The 23134-nt window shown below is 42.6% G+C and overlaps 2 protein-coding genes across 3 annotated transcripts in view; both read left to right on the forward strand.

Moving 5' to 3' along the window:
- The window catches only part of NFXL1 (nuclear transcription factor, X-box binding like 1), a 47588-nt gene extending 36953 nt beyond the window's left edge, over positions 1–10635 (forward strand). Inside the window, exons 21-23 of the mRNA XM_039698765.1 lie at positions 13–99; positions 2427–2480; positions 7386–10635. Coding sequence (XP_039554699.1) covers positions 13–99; positions 2427–2480; positions 7386–7559 — 315 coding nt within the window. The 3' untranslated portion in view covers positions 7560–10635. The remainder of the gene's footprint in view (positions 1–12; positions 100–2426; positions 2481–7385) is intronic.
- Positions 10636–13125: 2490 nt separating this feature from the next.
- The window catches only part of CORIN (corin, serine peptidase), a 120918-nt gene continuing 110909 nt past the window's right edge, over positions 13126–23134 (forward strand). For both annotated transcript variants that reach the window (XR_005626499.1, XM_039698906.1), the window contains exon 1: positions 13126–13312. Coding sequence is in view for 1 of the 2 variants with exons in the window: in XM_039698906.1 (XP_039554840.1) it covers positions 13238–13312 (75 nt within the window). In the remaining variant the exon portion in view is untranslated. The remainder of the gene's footprint in view (positions 13313–23134) is intronic.

The following is a 23134-nucleotide window of genomic DNA, read 5'->3' on the forward strand; positions in this document are numbered from 1 at the left end:
TATACTTAACAGGAAGTGCAGTGCAGCAAGATACAAGAAGGCCAAGTTTCACTGGAATGTGATGCATTATGCAAGGAAATGAAGCGGAAAGCATATGAGGTAATGTATCCATTGGAGCTATAATTTCTTCTCAGAGCTTCAAGAAAAGTAGAAAAAAGAACACATTATTTCTCAAGGCAGTACCTGCAGAAATGCAACGTAAGTGGATGTGCTGTTGAATAGTAGCTATTTTTTTAGTCTTGAATTGATGAATGGTGTTAATTGACTCAAATACTATTTTTAAACAGTCTTATGTTATTTTCCTTTTTTTTTCTTTGAATTGATTGGAACTGATTCTTTCCTCTTTCATTGAGAACAAGTGATGATCAGTGATGATAAAATAGTCATTAGTGCTGTAAGACTACATTCAGACTGCTTTACAGAGCATTGTAAGATCTGTCTTTCCAGTGGAGGTTTTGCAGTTATCAATTGCTCAACTTGTCCGGAGTGGAGTATAATCTGCCACGTGGTGTTAGTTATCCTATATTGGAAGAATTGAGACTTTCCAGTAACTGCAGAATACTACTTAGACTGCTGTTAACGTGACTTCTCCCTAGCTTGGCTGTTTTATGAATTAAAGAATTTGCTGTGTGCTGGGGTTTTTATATAAAGTGATAAAGTTTTATTTAAGTTATTTCTAGGCGCCTTTTTGTAGCCTGTGTTGACTTATTATTCAAATGACATACTGGAATAGTTTACTAATATAGGCACTTGATGAAAGTGGTTTATTTATGTCTATTACTGTTTAATGTGTCCAGACTGGAAAAAACTTGTTGAAAACTGCAGACATTTACAAAAGATAAATTAGTTTGCACATTTTCAAAACATGCATTAATTTCTAAAACCGAAGTGTATTAATTCTTAATGAGACTTTTCATGTCTGGCACCTATTGAGTAAGCACTTCTTACTCACTAGATGCCTAGGAATTGAATGTCTTTTCCTGTACATTTTATTGAAGAACTAGCCCCAGAAATGTTTTTCCATGCTGTAATTATAATATTTAAGGTTCCCTTTATCTGCGTACATTATACCTGTGTATCTTTTACAAATATGACCACACCAGTGTAAAAAGAAGCTTTTCTGTTGCTCTTTTCCACATTTGAAGGTCTCTTTCTCTTTTGTAGCTGAAGTTTTGCTGTTAGATGTCAGTGAAAAATGAGGGGGCTCATTGTGTATTTTTTTGCGCACCAGATTTTCAGATTTCAGATGTGCATGGCTGAAAAGGTCCTTTACACACATTTCTAAAGAGACTCTGCCATTGTATCTAGATTAACGAAATTCTCAGTAGTTCTTTCATTTGATACAAGGTTTAGTAACTTAAAAATCAGTCTGAAAACCTGCAAACGGGACTGTGCTTTTGACCCTGCCCCTAGTGCCTGCTGTTTGAGCCACAGTGTGGTAAAGCATGAGCTAGTGTGCCTTCTCCTTAGTCATCAAAAGCTCTTGAATTGGAAATTATTTGTAATCAATTCTACCTGTGCAAACAGTACTCAGTAAACTATTTTCATTATTAGTATGCAAATCGTCCAGCTACTAGGATCAAGATTTTTTTCATATCAAGTTATTAATAGATTTTTACATTTAAATTTTCTAAGGGAGTGATTCAGTGATGCAATGCTAAAAGCCTTGAAAAGGTATAAAAAAGGGAGATATAGAAACTTCTCCCATATACTCTTCCTGTGGGAACTTAAGAGGGTGAGATAGTGTCTTTCTAATGGCCTTTGTTGGATTTATCTCCTATTAGCATGCCTGGTTGTTTTTCAGTTGACATAAACTTTTGGCATCTACAAATGTCCTGTAGCACTAGAAATTGTAGATTTAGCCAAATACTCTGTGGGAGTAGAATACTTTCCTCCATTGTGAGCCAACCTCCTGGTAAATTCATTTTATGCCTTTGCGTTATGAAAAATAATTATTGATGTTTTATCCCTGTTTGGCATCTGTGTACTGTCCAGGATTTGGTGTCCTGTTAGTCACCTGATGAATCCTAGTTATGCATCTCTTCAGATGGGAGCCACTCTGCCTGTTGTCGTTTGTATATGTTCAGGTTTCACATTTATTTATTATTGTAGGACCAAAATGGAAGGTGCTAAGATTCAAGTATGTGGCATCTTTACATATTGAAAATTTTTTCTGCACCATTTTTTTCTCAATACTTTCTAGCATTTAATTTGCTTTCTTGAACTCTGCAGAATATTTCTATAGAGTTATCAATTGCAATTTGCATGGCTTCTTTTCATATGGCTTTTGGATGGTGGAGCTCACATGATGGAAAGTTTGCAGGCTTTTGCTGTGAACCATTGTATAGGAGTAATTATGACTTCTTAAGAAAATAGGTTTAGCTGCTGTTTACAACAGTTTATTATAACTTTGTGTGTCTGGACAGATAAAAGAAGCAGAAGCCAAAGCTGCTCTTGAAGAGGAGAAGCGAAGACAACAGGTATTAGCCTTTCTTCTTCCTCATCCACATCATCCTCACCTTGTTCTTGTTAGTAAATAATGTAATTTACATTCCATTAAAGATTTATAATTTTTAATGTGATATGCACAGTCATTCCTGTCAGCTGTTACCATACTCTGTGCTGTAAATTATTTACAGTGGTTGAGGCCACATTTTTGTAAACAATTTCATAATTTTGTGCAAAATGGTAACTTTGTAATACTATAGCTTTGTATAATGTAATTTATTTTTAAGGTAGTAAGTATGCTTTCTTTTAATCAAACACTTTATACAGCATAAACACTACAGGATACTGAATAGCCTCTGCAAGATTTAAATATTCGGTGAAGCTCCCCTTCTCCCTCCTATGATGAAAGAACAAGGACATCTAGATGAATCTTTGTCCTTCAAGGTCTCTGGGGTGGGGGAGAAACATCTATTTGCTGTAATTGCTGCTGGTGGTGAGGGTGTGTGGCTGGCATTGCAATCCACAAAGCTGCTGTGCCAGCTGCCTGGAGGTGCTGATACTGATCACATCAGGCAAACACTCTAAGCTCACTTGGTGATGGCTAGGTCAGGTTTGTCATCTGGAGTCTGCATGCCTTCCAGCCAGTTCATGTGTGCCTGTGCCTGAGTGAGCATTTGACACCAAATCATATTCCATGTCTGATGTGTGCCTTCTGACTTCTTTTACTCAATTATCACAGCATCTATGTATTTAGTTTACACTTGTGTTTTCACCTGCATGTCGCACTCTTTTTATCAGGGATCAGTGGCTTGCTTCCTTCTTGGAAGGGGGCAAGGGATGCTTACAGAGCTGATCCATGTGTGCCATTTCCCCAACCTCATTAGGATAGACAGTTTCTCTGTGGGTCACAACTGTTATACACGCTTTTTAAGTTCTCTAAGCAATTAATGAAAACGTTACATCTAAAATGCTCTGGCAAGGCATGTTTTTGTTTGTCAGAGGGGAACCTTGTCTGCTTATCCTGCAAGAAAAGCGTGGTTATTCATCTGTTGTCCAGAACACCAAGCACTGTTTTGTGATCATTCTGCAATATTTGTTGCAACATTCATATCTCAGCTGTCTACAGAATTGAGCACATATTCCCTCATATAACTCCTAGACCGTTCTTCTATTTCTTCTTGTTCTCTAAGTTGACCCTGAAAATGTTACTTCTGGCATATAGGTCAGGAAGTGTAACTTACATACAGATGTCTGAAACAAATTGGGCAGAGAAATCCGTAGGTGGGTTTTGCAAGCTAAGTACTGAAGCGTGCTAATGGGCATTTAAACATGTAAAGAACACATTTACAGTCCTAGAGCTAGAAAGCCAAATTTGCTGATGTTTTTCTTGCACTGAGTGTTTTTATGCATTCCAGAAGGCATCCCACCCAAATACTAATGATTTCTGCTCAAAATCACTTAACTTGGAGTCCCTCTAGTAAAGTCTCAGTAAGGAGGCTCCTTTGAAACTGTGTGCTGGGTTTTGGTGGGGTTCTTCAGCAGTGATTGTTTCTCTCTGCAGTCACATCACCATTGCTTTCTACTCGTACATTCTCTGAAGTCTCACAGTTCCAGCCCAACAGTAGTAACTTTATGCAATATATGGCAACTGCTGTATGTGTTTTGTATGGATGCAACTTCAGGGATGGAAAACTTCACCTAAAGATAATGAACCCTATTAAAAGGTTAACTTAGAGTTGTTAGTTATTTAGTGTATTAGGAAGCAGTAGGACAAAAACAGTAAAAAAAAATAAAGGACAAAACAAACCGTAAAAAAAAAAAGAGATGTAAATAATAAATAGGCTCTAGAACTGCATACAAGTACTAACCTCAACTACTGCACCCTTTTTATGTAACATTGGTTCCCATCCAGTTAGAACTCATAATCTGCCATCTGTTGATGGAAATTGGAGGACAGCACTATCGTAGGGTGTTCGGTCACATTCAGAGTAGATTTTTGAGTGTACTCCCTTCTGACAAAAGTTTGCATCTTGTACCACCTTCTTCAATAGCACATTTTTGTAGAGACTGTTCATTTATTAGTCACAGTTTCTTAAAACTATTTTGATTAATACTTCGTTAAATGTTTTATATACAAATTAGTGCTCTAGTAAGTCTGTGCATTTATATTTTAGTATTTGCTATATTTGGTAGCAACTTTTCCTAATACCATTTACAGATGGAATCACTTGTTTCTTAGTCGAAGAGATGGCTTGGCTAGGCTTTGTGTTGTGGCCCAAGCAGCCAGACTTTCCCTCTGCTTCTAATTCAGAGGCACCCTGTGAGGCCAGGGTTTTCACAATTGCTAGAGGTGGAAAAAAGATCAGCACTTTGATTATTTAACAATTCAGACCAAGCTCTCTCTGTCTCTCTCCATTGTAAAGGATTTGGTTAAATTTTCAAGCTAACTGTTTAGAGTTTCAATACTGGAAGTTAGGGTCTGGAACATGAAGTGTAATTTACTGAGTTGTAGGAAAGATTTATTTTCCCTTTTTTTATGTACAAAAAAAAATTTTTAATGGATCCTTAGAAGTTAAAAAGTAAAGTGTTCCCCTGCCCTATTAATAAAAATATATCCTCACTTTCAGTAAATACACTTTGTCAGTGTTACTTTTATTAATTTAGCTGCATTTTCCCATGGGAATGCTACTCCTTTCAGTGCAGAAAGAATATAGTGAACAACACATGAAAGAATAAAATCCAGTGCCTGAGCAACACTGAACTAATGTTTTGAGTGTACAGTTCAAATAAATGCATGCCATTTTACTTTTAGTATATTTATGTACAAAGAATATAAATTTCTTGTAATAAAGTTCTTATCGAAATAAAAACCCTAGGCTTGTTTAGCTTGAAAAGTTAAACTTGTTTGAAGACTGGGCACAACCATTACTTCAGAGGTCATTGAGGTGACACTTCAGGGATGTGACAGTTACACAAAATCTGTAGGTAGCTTTTCAAGGTAGCTGAAAAGATGGCTTCTCTTTCATATTCTGTGCCTACAAATATTTTTTCATTCTGTGGGGGTTTTTTTTTTGCTTTTTAAATTATATATTTATTTTTAGACAGGTTTTTGTAGAGTTCACTAGGAATGCAATTGAATAGCTATTACATAATTTTGTTTGAGCCCTACATTTTAACTATTGTAATTCATAGAGCTTTCTACTTTTAAAATGTACCGATCACAAGTGTATGGTAACTATAGAAGCCCCAGATTTTACTTGAGTGTCTGTCTTAAAATGAAATACTGCCATGTTGTCTATAAAACCATAAAAACTCTGCCCTCTCCTCCAGATTTTGAATTTTAAAAAATAGTTTAATTAAAATACTTTGCTTTTCTAAGGGGGATTAGCTAGTTGAGTGTAATCTTGTTTCAAATAGGCTGTGACTTTGTCTGAACTCTTCTCCCATATCATCAGAGAAGTGCCAACAATTTTTGCCTTTATTAGGTACAAAGGAATAGACATCAGAATAGGTCCCTTTCTCCTGCTAACAGTGGTATCTGGCTCAGGAAGGGAAGAGCCGCTTTGTAAAACTGACAAATATTTGCTGTCAGTGGAGGAAGACCAGACATCAGGCAACCTTGAGTTCTGAATGACAATTTTATTTGCTGAACCACTACTCTCAAAAGAGTCCGTTTCTCAAAACAGTCTTTTTCCTGTTTTTATAATGCACCTACTGTATTGTCTTAGTCCCTCTTCCTGGCAGCACTGTGTTGTAGTCACATAGATTTATTTCCTCTCACGGTCAGGCTTTGTCCCTGTTCACTGTCCATGATTCCTCTGCTTCAGCTCAGTCTTGTGCCTTTTACCCAGCCAGTCCTGCCTTGCTGCGCTCTGCTACTCCCATCTCTTTTCCTCTCACTCCATCTGGTTTCTCTACTCCCTAGTGCCTTGCCCCATGTTTTCTCTGGTACCTAACAACTTGACCAATAATCCAGGTAATCATCAGACTTTTTCTGATTTTAGTCTATCTCAGGTCTTCCTAGCAACCAGATACCTTCTCACTGGAGCCTCATCCTAGTCTTCACTCTTTATTTTAGCTGCCTAGTTCCAGTTTTATTTCAGCTTTGTATACACTCAAATGAGTTTTTTCTGTATTCTCATGATACTCTTTTTAAAAAATATGGAGGGGGATGAGGAACAAGGATCAGAGATCCTGTTGTTTATTCCAGACAGGACCCTGAAACTACCATTCTTTGTTGGAAGCCTGGCATTCTTACTTTTACAATTGTTTTGCTCCATTTTTGGGCCTATAGGCATATGCTTCCTACTGGAGGATATTATATACTTCTTATATTCATATGAATGATTAAATGTTCAAGTTATAACACTTAACAAATGGAATTTTTTGTGTGTATCTAAGATTATATCAATTAATCTAAAATTTAGTGACCATGCAAATATAAAGAACTGAGGGAAATAGCATAGAGTTTTAGTTGCTTATGTTTTTATTAATTTATTTTTGGCAGAGTGCATCTTTATTACAAGGGAATGTCTTTGAAGATTTCAGCCTGTGCCCTTATAGAAGTTGGAAAATAGCTTAAGTGCAAATGTGTTTTTTAATAGGAAGAAAAATGTATTTTAACATATTTCATGGAAATAACAATCTTTAGCTTAATATTTTCAGCCTGAGTTAAAAAACTGAGCATGCAAAACTTCAGTTGGCTGCATTTTTGGCAATATTTTTATAGGAAACTAAACAATGGTTTAATACTTGAAAACAATGTGCTTTGTACCTGTGGGATGTAGTGCCAACATCTCATCTGTGAGATGTGTAACTTCCCCTGGCTTACAGTTACTTCTATTGAATGTTATTTGGTAATGTTATTTAAAACCTTCACGTTTCCTCGTTTTTAATTCTGATATAAATGTCAACTTCTTGTGGTTCTCTTTATTTAGGCTGAACTGGAAGCTTTTGAAAACAGATTAAAAGGGCGAAGAAAGAATAAGAGAAGAAAGGATGAGGTAGAAGTTGAACAATCATCATGGCAAAAGTACAAGAACCTCATTATGCTGCCAGTGTTCGGAGTTGCTGTTGTGATGGTTGCATGGCTCATGGTCTACAATGACTGAAAACAACTCAATATTTCATATACCTCAGTTGGACTTTAGGTAGCTATTATTCCTACAATGTTAGTCTGTGTGTAACAGAACTTAATAAGCATAGATTATATATATATACTCTTTGCTAAAAAAAATGTAGAGGGAAGAAATGTCACCTTTTGTGTTACTACATTCACAGCACAAAACTGAAGTCAAACACTGAAAGTAATAGTAGATTCTAGTCTACACTGAAGTGCTGATAGTTTGACTGGGATTTGTTAACATCTCTTCTGTTATTGTTATTTTAAATTGTCTCCATTTCATAATATTAAGAATAGCTTAGTATAAAATGCTTTATTGAATATATGTTTCCTGTAAAATCAGCTTAGTTGTTTATTGAAGGTTAGTGTTCTTATGCTCATCTTTGTTGTATCACACAGTAATTCTGTGCTTCACGCCAGTTTTAATTATGACAACTAATAGGGAACCTTGGGTCACTTAGGCTTGCATATTCTGGGGCCTTGTTCAGATAAAGGACATGTAAACTATCTTTCAATTCAGCTGTATCACAACCAAAACAGTGCCCCCCCCCCCTTACAAATGGTGGGGTTTGCTTTTTTGTTGTTTCACCCTGCTCTTTCCCACCCTTGTTTCCTCAAAATTGAGCTAACTGAAAAGTTCCTTTAGTGGACAGATGCATATGCTGAACATGGATGTGAAGAAGTTTTAAGGTACAAGGCTGCATTCTCACTATTGCCCCAACTGCCAGCAGCAGAAAAACAATTTGAAATTAAACTAAGAGTATCAGTTGACTGGTCATATGGATAAGTGTCAGAGTTGGATATTTGCACAGGTGTGCAAAAATGTAATTGGACAGTATAACAATACAGTTCTATGATGTTCTGAAGCTATCTGGATGGTGCTTGGTAGTCACCATTTAGCTGAACTTCCAAATGTTTAAATGTTTTCTTACTGACACTTTTGAATACCTTGCTTTAGGTTATCAGTATTGGTTGGTAGAACTGGAAGGTTTTATCTGGCTTCAGGATTATCAGAGGAGCTCTGTAGTCTCAGCTAAGACTGCAAGTTCAATTCAGAAATGGGGAAATCAGAAAACTGAATTTTTAAACCTCTGCTAGAAACTGTTTGCTGATACTTGAGCATTGCAGGTTACTGCAAAGTGATTACAAGCTCCTGCAAAAAATGTGGTACATGGCCAACGGGTATTTTTTAGTTTTATGCCCTTGTAATTCAGGCATATGATTTCATCACAATTCCTGCAAAAGCAGTGGGACCATTTGTATGAGTTAGCAGAAAATGTTACAGATTGCTTGAAAGCTCTTTTGGTTGATATTGACTTACTTGTGAAGGGACCCAGTATTAATTTGAACAGATATGCAATTGTAATTCTGATTCAGCAGCAAGGAAATAAAATAGAAAAGCTGCAAAAATGCAGAAGTTTTTGATTACATAGATTAAGAAAACAGGGATAAAATTAGTTTCTTTTCAGTTTTTCGCTCAAGTTTGGTGAATGAGGAGAAAGGTGAGGAAAACTTGGCAATATTTAGCATGGATTGATGCTATTCTGTAGTACTTTGTTTTTAAATTAAATTTTAGAGATGCATATTATTTATGTGTCAGACCATTAGTATTTAAAGTTGTAGAATTAATTGAAATTACACTGTGCAAAGTTGCATCTCCATTGAATTTCTTATTTTCTAGTATAAAAAGTAAACATTGTTTCTTATATAAAAGTAAATATAGTTGCTTTAACTTTTTTCCATCATATTAATCCTGGAAGATAATTTCAGATATAAGTATGTTTTCTTTAACAAGAGTGAGGTGATGCTATTGTGTGACTGCATATGTCAGTAACTCTTCTGTCACTATGGAAAAAGGAGAGATGTTTTTGTTCAGATGAAGTAAAATGTGATGGTTTATCCAAAAGAACAAAAAAGATACCTTTCTGGCTGAAATATGGAAATCAACATGAATGAGAACTTTGTGGAAACAGCTTTTATCTTGCATGACTATCACTAATTTTTCTATTTACTGCTAGCTTTAAAATAAGTACAATGGGAAGTTTATCCTTGCTTCTGCAGCAAAGAAAAGAAACCTCTCTCTAGCGAGTTATACTAATTAACTGCACTTGTTCTATGTTTGAAGATGTTCTTAGTATTCTTTTGTGCATATTTGTGGGAAATACTGGAGAGGAAAAGGCTTGTCATTGATCATCTTCATTAAAGATTGCCATGCTTTTTTACTATACAAATTCATTCTGTTCATACAAACGTATGTGTGAGTGGGCATATTCCCTTTCTTAAAGGATTTGTATGTCTTCTGAACCTTGCTTATGCAAGGCATACCTATTTTTGAAATTTTATTCAAAATAGTTCTGTGTATCTTATCCAACCATCTGAGTCATTTGCACTCTGTTGGTTTGCCTGCTGAACCAGATATTTATTTCTTGGCATAAAAACATGTGGGGGTTCAAGCAATCTACAGTTTAATAAATCACTAGGTTTTTGTTTATTTCTTTGAAATATTTTTACGGTTAATATTTTGCCTTTCTTTGGTTGGAACTGCATGTTGTCAACAACCTTTGAAGTAAAAGGTACAGATAAAATCACCTTGTATTCAATATTAATGAAAGATGGTCATTTTAGAAAAGAAATTTTGAACTGAAGGTGGGGTTTGGTAGCAATTTATATGTAATGTACGGTTATATAATGTAATGAGCAAATATTTTTACTGTTAACAGCTTACAAAAAAAACCCATATTGTTCAGTATACATTAAAACAAATTATATAATCTGACCTGCTATTGAAGGGAAATTACAGTGACAGAAGCCTGATGATGACTTAACATTAAGAATATTTAGGTATGCGTAAAGTGAAAAAAACTTGGGGCTTTTCCTGATTCTGGATGCATTGTGGGGACAATTTACCCTTCACTGAGCCAGGGTTCTTAAAACTGTTCAGTATGTTTGGGATTGGAAACTCCTAGGGCAAGATTTTTCCCTGTAACAATATCAAATCCATTTTGTGTGTTAATTTAATGTAAAAACCAAGTCATACAATAAATGTATCAAAACAACATGAAAAATTGTTTGTTCTCAAGGACTGGTGTAGTGAAGTAGCTAACTTCCCAGGTAATGATGACTGACATGCTGCAGCCCAAGTTTTAGGTGTGCTTTTTGCCCCCTTCTCTGGCAGTGAGAATTCTTACTTCTCAGATGAATGCTGGAATTATGTAATTGTGTTCCTTCATGTCACTGCTCTGACAAAATTGTGAGAATGGGTCGGGGAAGTCAATTAAGGTGAAACAAATGGGACTGGACTTAGTAGATTTTTTTTGGCCTCACAGGGAGAAATATAGCTGATTTATTAGACATTTGTGCTGACCTTAACTACTAGAGAAGGAAATGTTACTAAGCGGGTAGCACCAAAATTTGTTCATAAAAGCATCTATATTTGATTGTGGCTTTAAAGCATTGAGCTCTGAGTTTGTGTCTCAGCAGTAGTTCAGGCTCCAAAACACACCTGCCCTGTGCCAGCTTTCTCTGAGTGATGAGCTTGTGTGTTGTGAGGTTAGAGCACAGAGATGCTTGCTCTGAAGTGTGGAACCTTGATGTGTGTGCTTTAGGTTGGAGCATTCTTGTTTGGACACACAGGAACAGGGTCATGTGTGACCTGTTTTCATTTTCATTTAGTTTGGATATTCCTCTTCTGCTTTGGTTTCATCCTGTTAGCAGTTGTTATCTATGAGCATTTCAATTGCTCCCTTTCATTGCTTCATGGATATATTTATATTCCTGTCTGCTCTTATTCAGGTAAATTAGTCAGTTGCTCTAGAGAATTAGAAAATTAAGAACCTGTAGTGTTTTCTATTTTCTAGTAAAATAAATGCAAGGTAAAAATTAGGGAAAAAATCAAATTAAGTCAAATTAATTATAAGATAATGAGATATGCTTCTTTCCACAAATAAGGAAAGATGGTTAGATTTTAATGAATTATTTGAACACTGCATTATGATGTCTATATGCTGTGGTATGGATAGTGTATGAATATGAACTGTGATACATCAAACTCAGCTGTAAGGTAGGCTAAACAGCAGCTGTGTGGAAAGAAGTAAGTCATACTCTGAGGGAACTGTGGCTGGATTCAACCAAGCATTATTTATGCTAAATGTTGCTCATGCAGTGATTTCCATAAAATCACCAACAAAACCAGAACTCAGGCTTTCTTTGTGTGAAGCTGAATCTCGCTGTGAAACTCCAGTTTCAGTGGCATTTGTATTGGAGGAAATTAGTTTGAGATTAGGAGTCAAGACTGGCTTGGGTCTTGGAATTCACAGTTCTCCAGCTGAAGCCATCCTCAGCCAAGGCCAAGCTGGCTTTGCAGTCTGAGTCATCATTCCTGGATAGTATTGGTGAGCTCCGTTGTGTGCACAGACCGGGGCTTCAGTCAGACTTGACATCTTTGAATGCAAACACAAGGGCACAAACAGATTAAATGCAGGTCTTAAAAGCTGGTATCTTATGGGGTAGGACATTTGCTCTGTCATTTGCAGCTTCAGGTGGCACTTGTCTCTTCGCCTGAGAATTTTGCTTCAACAGGTATGCAAAAACCAGCACATCCCTCCGGCTCCCGGTCGTTGGGGCCGGCCGGGACCGGGACCGGCGCGGGGACGAGGGGTAACGCCGTCGGGTCGCCGCTGTTCTCCCGCTCAGCGCTCCCTCTCCGGGGAGGGACGGGGCACGGCAGACTGGGTCGCCAGGACACTGGGACTGGAGCCTTCCTGCGGGGAAGGAGCTGGGGACACCTGTCCTTGGTTCCGGGAGGTTCCTCCTGCCGGAGCTCTCTCCCCTTCGCTTCTGCGGTGCCAGCCCCTCTTTCAGCTCTCTTTGGAGCCTTAGAGGGCGGGCTGCGACAGGGCAGCCGCTGTGCTACAAAGGGAAGCTTTGCAGTCCCTGCCGCGCGAAACTCTCCCTCCCTGGGTTGAAAGGAAAGCCTTTGCCGGATCGTAACGTAAAATGAAGAGCAGGGAAGTCCACCCGGGAACCGCGGACGAGGGAGGGGGCACGGGAGTCTGGCCCACGCTTGCCAACCTCTGCTCTGAGCTCTGCGCCTCGACTCGGCGGGCTGAGCGCGCCTGCGGGTCCGTGCGCTGGGCTGGCTTCGCATCGCTTCAGCCGCAAGTGCGCGTCCGGGCGGCCCGGGGGCCAGGGCGCGGCGGGGCCCCGGCGAGCCAAGGTAAGGGGTGCGAGGGGCGAACTCCGAGAGTTCTTATCCCTTACAGAATCTCTGACTCAGGCTTGTCGCGCTACCTGAAGCCCTTCGCAGCGTGACGAGGCGTCCCTTAACCGGATGGGGGGATGGGGAGGGGCGCAAAGCCTGTGCCCACTCCATCCGCCCTCCCTGGGGGACGGCTTTAGGGCGAAATTAGCAAGTAGGTTGTCTCTCTGCGTGCTCCCAAGGGGTAGAGCCTTGTGTGCGAAAGGGGTGGGGATGTGGCTCTTTCTAGCGGAGGTTTATTATTATTGGGTGGAGGAGCGGGGAGGGGGAGTCTGCAGAGCAGACAAAATGCGAAGCTCTCCCCGCAAGTGTGTCTGTGGAGGAGGCGGGTGGACGCGGTTCGTGGGAGACCGAGGTAGAGAACGGTGAGGGGGCGGCCAAAGTGGAGAGGGGTCAGCAGCAGCCAGAGCATGCTCTCCACGCAACAGTTCCCTGCCCTGCCTGCGGAGGAGGAGCGCTACCGGCAGGTCCTCTCCACCAGCCGGGTAAGGCGAACCTCGGGGCGCTCCCCTCCTCGCGGGGGCCGCCTGGGGCCGGCGGGCCGGGGCCCTGGGAGGGCGGCTGGCTCCGCCGCTCGGCGACCCCCGGGCTGCGGGCGGGGGCAGCGCGCTCAGGGCAGCCGGCCCAGGGGCAATTCCCGTGCGCGGCGCACAGGCTGCGCTGCCGCCGTGGGGCTCTGCGGTAGGGTGCTCGGGCAAGCGAAGGAGGGAGGGGCTGTCCCGTCTCCGAGCCCACCGAGCTGTTGTAGCGAGAGCGAACCCGCGGCTCGCAGGCAGGGACGGAGCCGAGTCCCCCGGAGGCGCGGCCTGGGGACGGCCGGGAACAAGTGACCTGCCGTGCCCAAGCTGCCGCGATGGGGCCGTCCCGGAGCGCTCCTGTGTCGAAACTTGCGGGTTCGCGCCGGGGACGGCCGCGTTCAGAGGCGCGGGCTGCAGGTGAGCCGCAGCCAACAAGCGCTCCGTGTCGATGTCTCCGGGAGAGCCGAGCGGCGCCCTCGCCCCGCTTTTCTCACCAACCGAGGAAGATCAGCGGGGCTGCTGTGCCCGGTAAATGCTCTGCCGCTGGAAGTTGGCCGAATCCGACAGCAGGTCCGGCCAGGATTTGCGGGAGCAAAGTTTAGGCTTAACCTCTGTCCGGGCTGTCATGGCAGCTCCATGGGCGGCTGGGCTCCCGGGGAGGCGATGCACCGTGACCCCGGCGCGGTAGTCGCCCCCCGGCAGCAGCGGGAGCTGGCTTTGTCCTTGCATCGTTGCACCCTGCGGTCTGGTGGAGGGACCCCCACGGCCCTGCCACGGCTGACGGCGGGATGGTACCGCTAGCCGTCGGGAGGTTATCAGGGGCACTTAATCCTGACAGGGAGAGCCAGCCTATGTGGTTGCAAGTGTCCGGAGGGCACAGCGCAGGTGTGGTGTGGGCAGTCTCGCAGCACACACCTGTGCGGAGGGATGGGGTCTGCTGCCCTTAGGGGAGAGGCTGCATGAGAGGGAACTTGCAGGAGGTGGCTGCTGCGCTAGTGCGAGCTGGCAGGGCGGGTCCCCTCAGCCTGCCCTTCCCTCCGCAGGTGCGCTGTCCGAGGGGCGGGGGCCGCCGCTGGACGGCGGGGAGCCCAGGGCGAGAGAGCGGGAGCGTCCGCGGGGAGGAACCGGCTGCCCTCGCCCTGTGCCCCGGGAGGGACCGGAGTGCTGAGCCTGATGCGTGGCGCTAGTGCCCCCACAGAGGGAGCACTTAATCCTTACAGGGAGAGCCAGCCTATGTGGTTGCAAGTGTCCGGAGGGCACAGCGCAGGTGTGGTGTGGGCAGTCTCGCAGCACACACCTGTGCGGAGGGATGGGGTCTGCTGCCCTTAGGGGAGAGGCTGCATGAGAGGGAACTTGCAGGAGGTGGCTGCTGCGCTAGTGCGAGCTGGCAGGGCGGGTCCCCTCAGCCTGCCCTTCCCTCCGCTAGCCGGGGCGCAGGTGCGCTGTCCGAGGGGCGGGGGCCGCCGCTGGACGGCGGGGAGCCCAGGGCGAGAGAGCGGGAGCGTCCGCGGGGAGGGACCGGCTGCCCTCGCCCTGTGCCCCGGGAGGGACCGGAGTGCTGAGCCTGATGCGTGGCGCTTGTGGAGAGCGCGACGGAGCTTCTCGAGCTGTCACACCGACCGTACGCGATCGAAATGGCACAGCAGGGCGTTCCACAAGTTTATAAACACGGCAGTATTCTTTAGTAGTATCATTGCTCCACTTGATTTAAAATACAGAGTCCTTTGATGCATTTAATGGCAGACAATTAATTTAATTTACTAGCAGTCTGGTTGAGATTATGAAACTGAAGTGAAATCAAATATCTAGAGCTTCTAATGCATTCACGGGATCTCTTGGGAAGTTTTGGCTTTCAACAGTAAGATTATGGTAGTGGATTTTTCCATATGGGTACATACATCCTTCCTGTGTTCCTAAAAGATGGACCAGTCAGCAGGACTGAATTCTTTTGTTTGTTTTTGTAATGGATGCTCTAGTTGGAGATCTCTGTTACAAGCTTCTTGGCTGCTGTGGCACGTGGATGAATGAATGTATCACTGAGAGAGTCCAAACAACAAAAAAGTTGTAATGCAAGAAATTAGAGAACTGCTCTGCCTGTGTCCCTGTAAAAGCTGGTGGCATCCCCAGAGGACCTTGGGCATCTAGGTTCTGTAGAAAGATGGGGACTCCTCCAGCTGAACAAGGGAATCTTAAACAGTGTTTAAACCTCCTTTGGAAGTGAAATGCTCCTGACTTTTTTTCTCTCCGCCAAAGGCCGTTTATGAAGTACCCCAACAGGCAGACAGGTCTTTCTGCCTGTGGAGAAGCCTGGACCTCCAACCCCACATATAATCCTCACTCAGCATGCATTTTTAAGGAAGCCACTAGCACTCATTTTCCTGAGAAAGCTCTCATGGTGGTGAGCCAGGCAGTACAGCACACTTTCCCATGTTAAAGGAGTTTGCTTGTCCTTTTAGTATCTCATGAGGCCATCAGGACAAAATATTGTTTTTCCTGAAGCTTTTGGAGATGTAACTATAAAATAGCTGGAACTATAAACTGAAGAAAACATTCACTTCCTTTCCACAAGTCTTAGCTGGCACTCAACTGTATGCAGATAACTTGAGTATCCAGTGAATTAAAAGTATTGTATGTAGATGGTTGGAAACATGTCATGATTGGAGGTGTTCTGTAAAATGTGCACAGGGCAATTTTATATATCTCTGTTATTGTTTGGCTGTTAATTATGTATTTGATGATGTCTGCAGATACAAGTTAAAGCCAGGACTGTTAACAGTGCCAGTAATTATTTTAAAATGTGGGTTTACTTGAATGTAGGCGTTGCCCTTTTTTAAATTTTTCTTTTTCTGCTAAGCTGATATACATATTTAGGTCTTAGCACTCAGCTCCCTTGAGAAACATTACTGTCCTGGCATTGTATTAAGCTCATGTATTGCCAGACACATAATTTCTTGTCATTAGTCTCATAGCCAGACAGGGAATGTGTGTAGAGGCTGAGGTGGATAAGCACCTAGACAGAAATCTCATTTGTCAGAAGGAGAATGGTCCTTTCAAGTGAAGGTGAAACAGGCAAGGGAATTTTGGGATTGTTGTATCTGGCAAAGAAATCCAGCAGCTCCTGCTCAACTGCTCTAACCAACAAATGGTGAACTGTAAACAAACCCTTTGTTCACAAGCGGGAAGACAGCACTTCAGTGTGGCTAAGTGGTTGTCTGAGCTCTGTCAATCTTTGCCATGCTGAGGCCCAGCAGATTCAGGTCATCCCAGTCCAGGAGACACAATATAAGCACTGCTGGCACTTCCTTAAGATGTGGGAGCTGTGGCTTTGACCCCACGTGGACCGGGAGGCCTTGGGTACCAGGTCATCTGCTTTCAGGCTGAACAGATCGTGCTGTTAGGCATTTACATACACTGGCACTATCTCCTGGTGTAGTCAGGTTTTAAAATATGGTGGTTATAGCTACATTGTGTGGGAAGAGTCCTGTCAGCATGTCAGATATCCTTAGCAAGTGCTTACAAGGCCAGCTGAATGTCTTGTTTCTGAATGCCAGCCAGGGTTTGGCAGGGGTGGATGTCAGGCCACTTGCAGGGCAGTTTTAGACTTGCACATGCAGCTTAGGCCCTTTCAAATGTGGCTGCCAGACACCTCCTGATATTTAAATGCCTTCAGGATGAAGCAGCTAAGTAAGCAGCAGGGCTTGAGGGGGGCAGTTTGAAATACTGATGCTTGAGTCTATCCCAGTTTCTTTCCCTAACCAAAAAGGAATGGACCTCGTAAGTGGCAGGCTGGGTACATACAGTTCTCCAGTGCCAGGAGAGAAGGGTAGGTGATAACCTGCTGTGAAGTGATGGACTGTCATAGTAGGAGAAAGAAAGGTTAAATCCTCCTTGCAAAAGTCCTGAGATTCGGAGCAGTGACTGAAGACAGTATCCAGGTAGCTGCAGCTTGTCTACTCTCATTGCCTCTGGATTTTTATTTCTCTTGGCCCTCCGCAGTCCGTTGCTGCCTTGTGAGCGGTTTCACCTACAACTGTCCTGGGCCTCACTCTGGGTGCCAGGGGTGAGAGCCCCCCTCACCTGCTGGGACTGCGGGGAGCGGGGTGGCCCTCGCCACAGTTACAGTGGGGGCAAAGAGGGAAGGTGCAGCGCCTGGGCCTTGTCCCTTTGGCTCTCGCCGCAGCAGCCCCCGTGTCCAGCGGGCTGTCCCCTCTCCCGGCCGCGGCCGCCTTGCCCGGCTGTGCTGATGAGGGGTGAAGGGGGGGCTGCTCCTGGGTGCCTCTCCCGGTCCGCAGCCCCGCGGCAGAATACGATGCCGATCGCATCCTTTCCCTCAGTCCCCCGCCCTCTATAAATAACTCTGGCTGAGCTGACCTGTCAGATTCCCCCGGCAGAGCGGATCCCCTGACCCGGGCCGCCTGCAGTGGAAAGTCTGAATGCAAAACATACCGTAGTAAAAATAGAGCTGCCGGGGAGCCCCGCCGCAGGTCCCCCGGCGCTCGGTGCCGCAGCGGGCCCGGCTCCCGCTGTCCCCTGGGCGCTCCCGTCAGCGCTGAGAGCTCCCCCGGTTCCTAAATCTGTGTACACTTTAATGCCCCAGTGGTGAATGCTTTTCTTGCTGTCAGATGGAAGCGTAATTAATTTTTGCTGTGGAACAGATAGTTCCAAGTAGCGTTTTTAATTTCTGCTTGCCTAACTAGCAAAGATGAAAGAAATATGAATAATGGTTAATATCCTAAATGTAAAAATAATAATGAGATGACTGTCAAGCAAGAGATTCTAATTTCAAAAAGAAGTGAGAATGTTGCTGCCTCTGAAGTCTGAATGAGATTCCATCCTGTGCCTACCTTGTGCAGACAGCTGCTCCCCTGAAGGCATAGATATTCCTTGCCTATGGTTTCAAGCCATTATAATTTAAGCAGTGCTTGTAACTAAATTGTGCATCTATTATTTCTGGTTGTTTTACCTGTGAAACTTGAATATCTGGAGGCTAAAGCCAGCAACAGGCACCAGAAAATGCTGTCGGATGCTGCTATGCCTTGTCCGTCTGTGTCATCCATGTCACAGTTGTTGGCCCTCAGTGCCCTTTGGGGCGCAGCCGACTCTAGGGGTGGTGGTGGCATGGCCTCGGCCCCCAGCCAAGTGCCACATGGCCACTTGCTCTCTCCCTACCCCATCCTGTGGGATGGGGGAGAAAATAGAATGAGAAAGCTCATAGGTCAGGATAAAGGCTGGTAGATCCCTTCCTGATTACCATCATGGACAAAACAGACTCAAGTGGAGTAAATTAGTTTGTTACTGATTAGTACCTACTGACTGATTCAGATGCTATGAAACAAAAACAAAAAATGAAGCAAGCATTAAAACACTTCAGGAAAACACCTCTCATTCCCAATTCCCAGACTCAGCTTCCCTCCAGGCTCCTCTCCTTCCCCGTTGTTATCACCACAGGTGGCACTCAGTCCCTTCAGTGAGGCAATGAACAGCGCAGGGAAGGACTGTGGTTCTCCTCTACTCCTTCGTTCTTACTCATCCTCTGCTCCAGTGTGGATCCTCCGAGGGCTACAGTCCTTTTGGAAGTATTTGCTCTACCATGGAGCACGTACTTCTCTGACCTTGGTGTTGGCACTGCTCTTTCTCACTCTTTTCCTCCTTCTCTTCTGTGTGTGTGTGCCCTTTCTTAAATACTTCTTCATGGAGTCACCACCAACTTGTTTGGTGGGCTCATCTCTGTCCTGTGGTGTGGATCCAGGTGGAACTGGACATACCTAGCACACGGCAGCTCCTGCTCTGTTCTCAAGGAGGCCAAACTTGCAGTCCCTGTACTGGCAGCAGCTTGCCATCTACATGGATGTCCATGCAATTGGAACATTAGTGGTGGTCAGGGTACTCACCAGAGTAGCAGTGTTGCCTCTGTGGTTGTCTACTTCTCTGTCTGTCTTCCTCTATCCCCGAATCATGAAGGGATGAAAATAATCCAGCAGCCATCCTTCTGTTCCTTTTCATCATTTCTGTCATTAGAGTGGAACCTTTGCATCATCTGCTTGTTTGGGTGCCACACAGTTTACAGTTCTGTGATTTTTTTGAGTTGTTTCCAGCACAAGGTAACGTTTTCGCACGTTAACATCTAGAAACTTAATAGAGGCTGAAAATTGGATACTGACAGAGCTGCTTTTGAATGGTGAAGTTTGTGCTGTGATGGTTCAAGCTCTGCCCCTGGGGGACATCTCCTGTAAGTCTGTAGGAAAAAAGACTGTCAGGTTGCATCACTGCAGGTGCTCCTCTAAGCTATTACTCTTCCAGAATTGCAAGGCCAACTTTTTCTTGCAAAATAAGTGTTTTGTATATTGAACATTTAATTGATCTTCACCTAGTCCTTTAAGGGAAAGGAAGTGAAGGTAGAGTTTCCCTTTTTTAGGACTGCATGAGATTTCATCTACTCCGATTAATGTGTTGTAGTTCAGGGAGATGCCAATATTTGGTGTACGGTGCTGTTGCAATCACCGGTTGGTGATTGTCAAAGTCTGTCTTTCCCTTCTTCCTTTCTTAAAACCTTTAACGCTCAATTCTGCCATGTACAGACCCCGGTGTTTTAAAAACTAGAATCTTTCAGAACTGATTTGTTTCATGTCAGAGAGAGATTTCACTTGGCAGTGATTTAGCAGTAGTAGTGGCTGCCCAGAGCAATTCCTATTACTGTTCATCACCTCAAAAGAACTCCTAGTTTCAAAATAGCCTATACCATCACTCTGATATTATTGAAAATTTCTTGATAACATCAAAGATTCAGGAAGCATTTCCTAAGGAAAGAGACTCTCATTTTCTCCCTTTTCTGCCTCTGAGTGAAGCAGTGAGAAATTGGTTATGTGCTCCTTGCATTTTTCATCTTACTAGTGATTTCAGAAAGCAGTCAGGTCTTTTCTCTGGGAAGTAAAACCTCTGGTAGGTAGCACTGAGAAGTTTTCCATCCCACGTCTCTGAGTCCGGCGGCTCTGCATTCATGTAATAGTACAGCAGATAGCTGTAATACACAATCACGTTTCTCCCGACTTCTGTGGGACACTGGAGCAACATGGACATGTCTTCCATTGCTGCTGCTTTTGATGTCAAATTTTTTGCTGGGTGGATCATTTTGCCTGTGTTAAAGTTATCCTGAAACCAGTGACGCCTCAAGATTATAGAAGCAGTACAGGCTACGTTTCTCAGGCTTTTCCCAGCCTCCTGCATTTTCACATCTCCAGGAAGAAACAGAGAGCTGAGCCCACCTTGCCTTAACAGCCTTTCCTTTTTTGCCGTTATTGGGCGATAGATGTTGCTGAGAGATACTTTATTGTTTGAAAAAGCTAGTTCTGTGCATCTGCAAATACTGCCTAAATGGATAATATATCTGAAAAAATACTAGGAACTATAAAGTTCCTAGTAAAGTAAGTAGCTATCTTTCTTCTCTTTTTTTTCTCACATTGCCTTTTGATAGGCAGCAACTACATAACAGAAGAATTAAGTAGTAAATGCCTTTTCATAAGCTTTGTTTTGTCCCTGCTCAGCCATTTTAAGGGTGTTAGCTTAAATAATTTATAGTGCATGTACACAAGCCTGGAAAGGAAGTCTGAAATGATGATTGAATGTGTTTAAAGATTGTTAACAAATCCTTTTCCCTATAAAGTGAGAGATATGGAGTAGTGCTGATGGTAGTCTGGATGATTTGAGAATCCAGATGGTTTCCATTTGCTTTTTTCTTATCATAGATGGGATTATTCTATGACTCTTGGAGTTTTCCAAATAAAATGTCAATGGAAGAAAATCTGGCATCTGTTCTAGGGATGACAAATTGAATATTCCTAGGCATAAATACAGTAGAATTTTTATTATTTGATGAAATAATCAGATTGTTATTGTTTCAGTGACTTAGAAGGATGTTTTTATCCCATAAATCTTTATGTGATCCATAAAACCTCATTATTATGTAAAAGTCATAGTCAAATATATACACCAATGTAAGTGCTTTGTTAACCTATTTAATCTTGAGTTTTCTGTATCGGCTCCCTTTTTTTTTTTTTTGTAAGTTCAGCAGTATTGAGTAGGTTTAATCTCTGGTCACCTCTCCAGACATTTCCGTCTCAATGTCCTGGTAGTTTTGAAAGATATTCTTTTCTTTCTTTATTTTCTTTTACTGAAGCAAAATGTTCAAAGATGACATGTTTCTGAACAAAGTGGTATCCTACTGAAAAATGAATGAGTCACCTCTAAATTTTTTAGGTAGTAGGTGATTGACCTTTGTGACATTGTGTAAACCCATTTTCATCTTTGGGAGGAGGTCAAATAAAAATCCAGCTATGCTGAACAGATAAGGCTTTGATTTGACACTAAATCACATCTTTTCCTTTGATTAATATTGCTGTTGGCCTTAGCTTTGGTCCAAGGTTTAGTATCTTTTTTAATCACAATTCATAAAAAAAGTCAGTAAAGTTAACACAATACATTCAAATCCTAAATTTTAATTCCGTAGATGTTTATAGCTGAGTAATATTTTTAAATGAAAAATTAATAAAAAGGCATGAAAGATAAAGAGACACGTGCTTTTAAAAAGACTCCTGCAATTTTTTAGCTTGCATTCTAGTTTGCCATCCAGTTAATGTGATTGAAAGTTTCTGATTTTAAATGGGTTAAGCAATTGCATAATCAGCAGTAGGCATTGCACAGAGGGTTAAACCTACTGATGAGGCCTTAACAGGAAAAAAGGGATGTCCAATTATGAGCCCTAACTACCTTGTGTGGGGGGGGGCTTCTACACAGGCAGTGGGTGACTGATAAACTGAATGGGAGCCACAGGACAGGCAGGATTTCTTTTTAGCCTTTATAGTTTTCCAGGCTTGAAAGATTCTTTTAAGAGGAGGTTTTCCTCTAGCAATATCTCCCTTCACCCCCTCAAAAAGTTTTGGGTTTTTTTTTTCAAATTTTTTTTTTATTGTCAGAAAGCAGGCCACTAAGATTTTTCTGTGGGTTTTTTTTTAAATGGTTTTCAAATTTGCCTTTTTATGCTAATGGCTCTTCTGCAGACATCTGCTCATTGAATTCTCAGCAAGGCAGGAACCTGAAGAGGGTACTGTGTTACTTACTCCCTGCTTGCTGGGCTGTGATTCTCAGCAGTGTGTAGCCAGAGGCTTGCATCGCTGTTCAGCGTGCTTAGCTCAATGCAATGAACATCTGGGTAGTCAGGAAAGCATTAGAATAGTCTCTCTGTGTGTTCAGAAAAACAGCACGGCACTGTGGAAACTTCAATGAGTAATTTTTCAAGCCGTAGCAACTTAAAGAAAACTAAGAACCCCTAGAGCATGAATTCTGCATTAGTTAAAGAGTACTTTCCCCAGAACAATTTCCCACTGCTTGTGGAAGTGGGCTGAATGGGTGTTCGTGCTCTGGCACTGAGAAGTATCTGATAATGCTAACCATAGTTGAATCCTTAAAATTACTGCCTTTTATACACACTTGAGTTTTTAAAAAATCTTTGCTATCTTCCATATGTTTACTGAACCTTGCTCATCTTAGGAGGAATGGCAGCATTGCTCATCTTATGAGGAATGGCAGCATCACACATCTTTGCTACCAGCTGTGAGTAATAAAGAAGAGAGAACTTAGAAATGTAGTAAGTTTGCCATCAGCTGTACTGTTTCCTAATCTCAACATTCTTGAGAATTCAGTTAAGTTCCATTGGAAATGTGGGAAGTATCCCCACAGTAGTTTTAAGTTTACATCAGTGAAATGATAAATAATTGTAAATATGTACAATATATA

The sequence above is a fragment of the Passer montanus genome, unplaced genomic scaffold (assembly GCF_014805655.1).
Source record: "Passer montanus isolate IOZ18808 unplaced genomic scaffold, ASM1480565v1 scaffold13, whole genome shotgun sequence".
In the NCBI taxonomy this organism is placed as follows: Eukaryota; Metazoa; Chordata; class Aves; order Passeriformes; family Passeridae; genus Passer; species Passer montanus.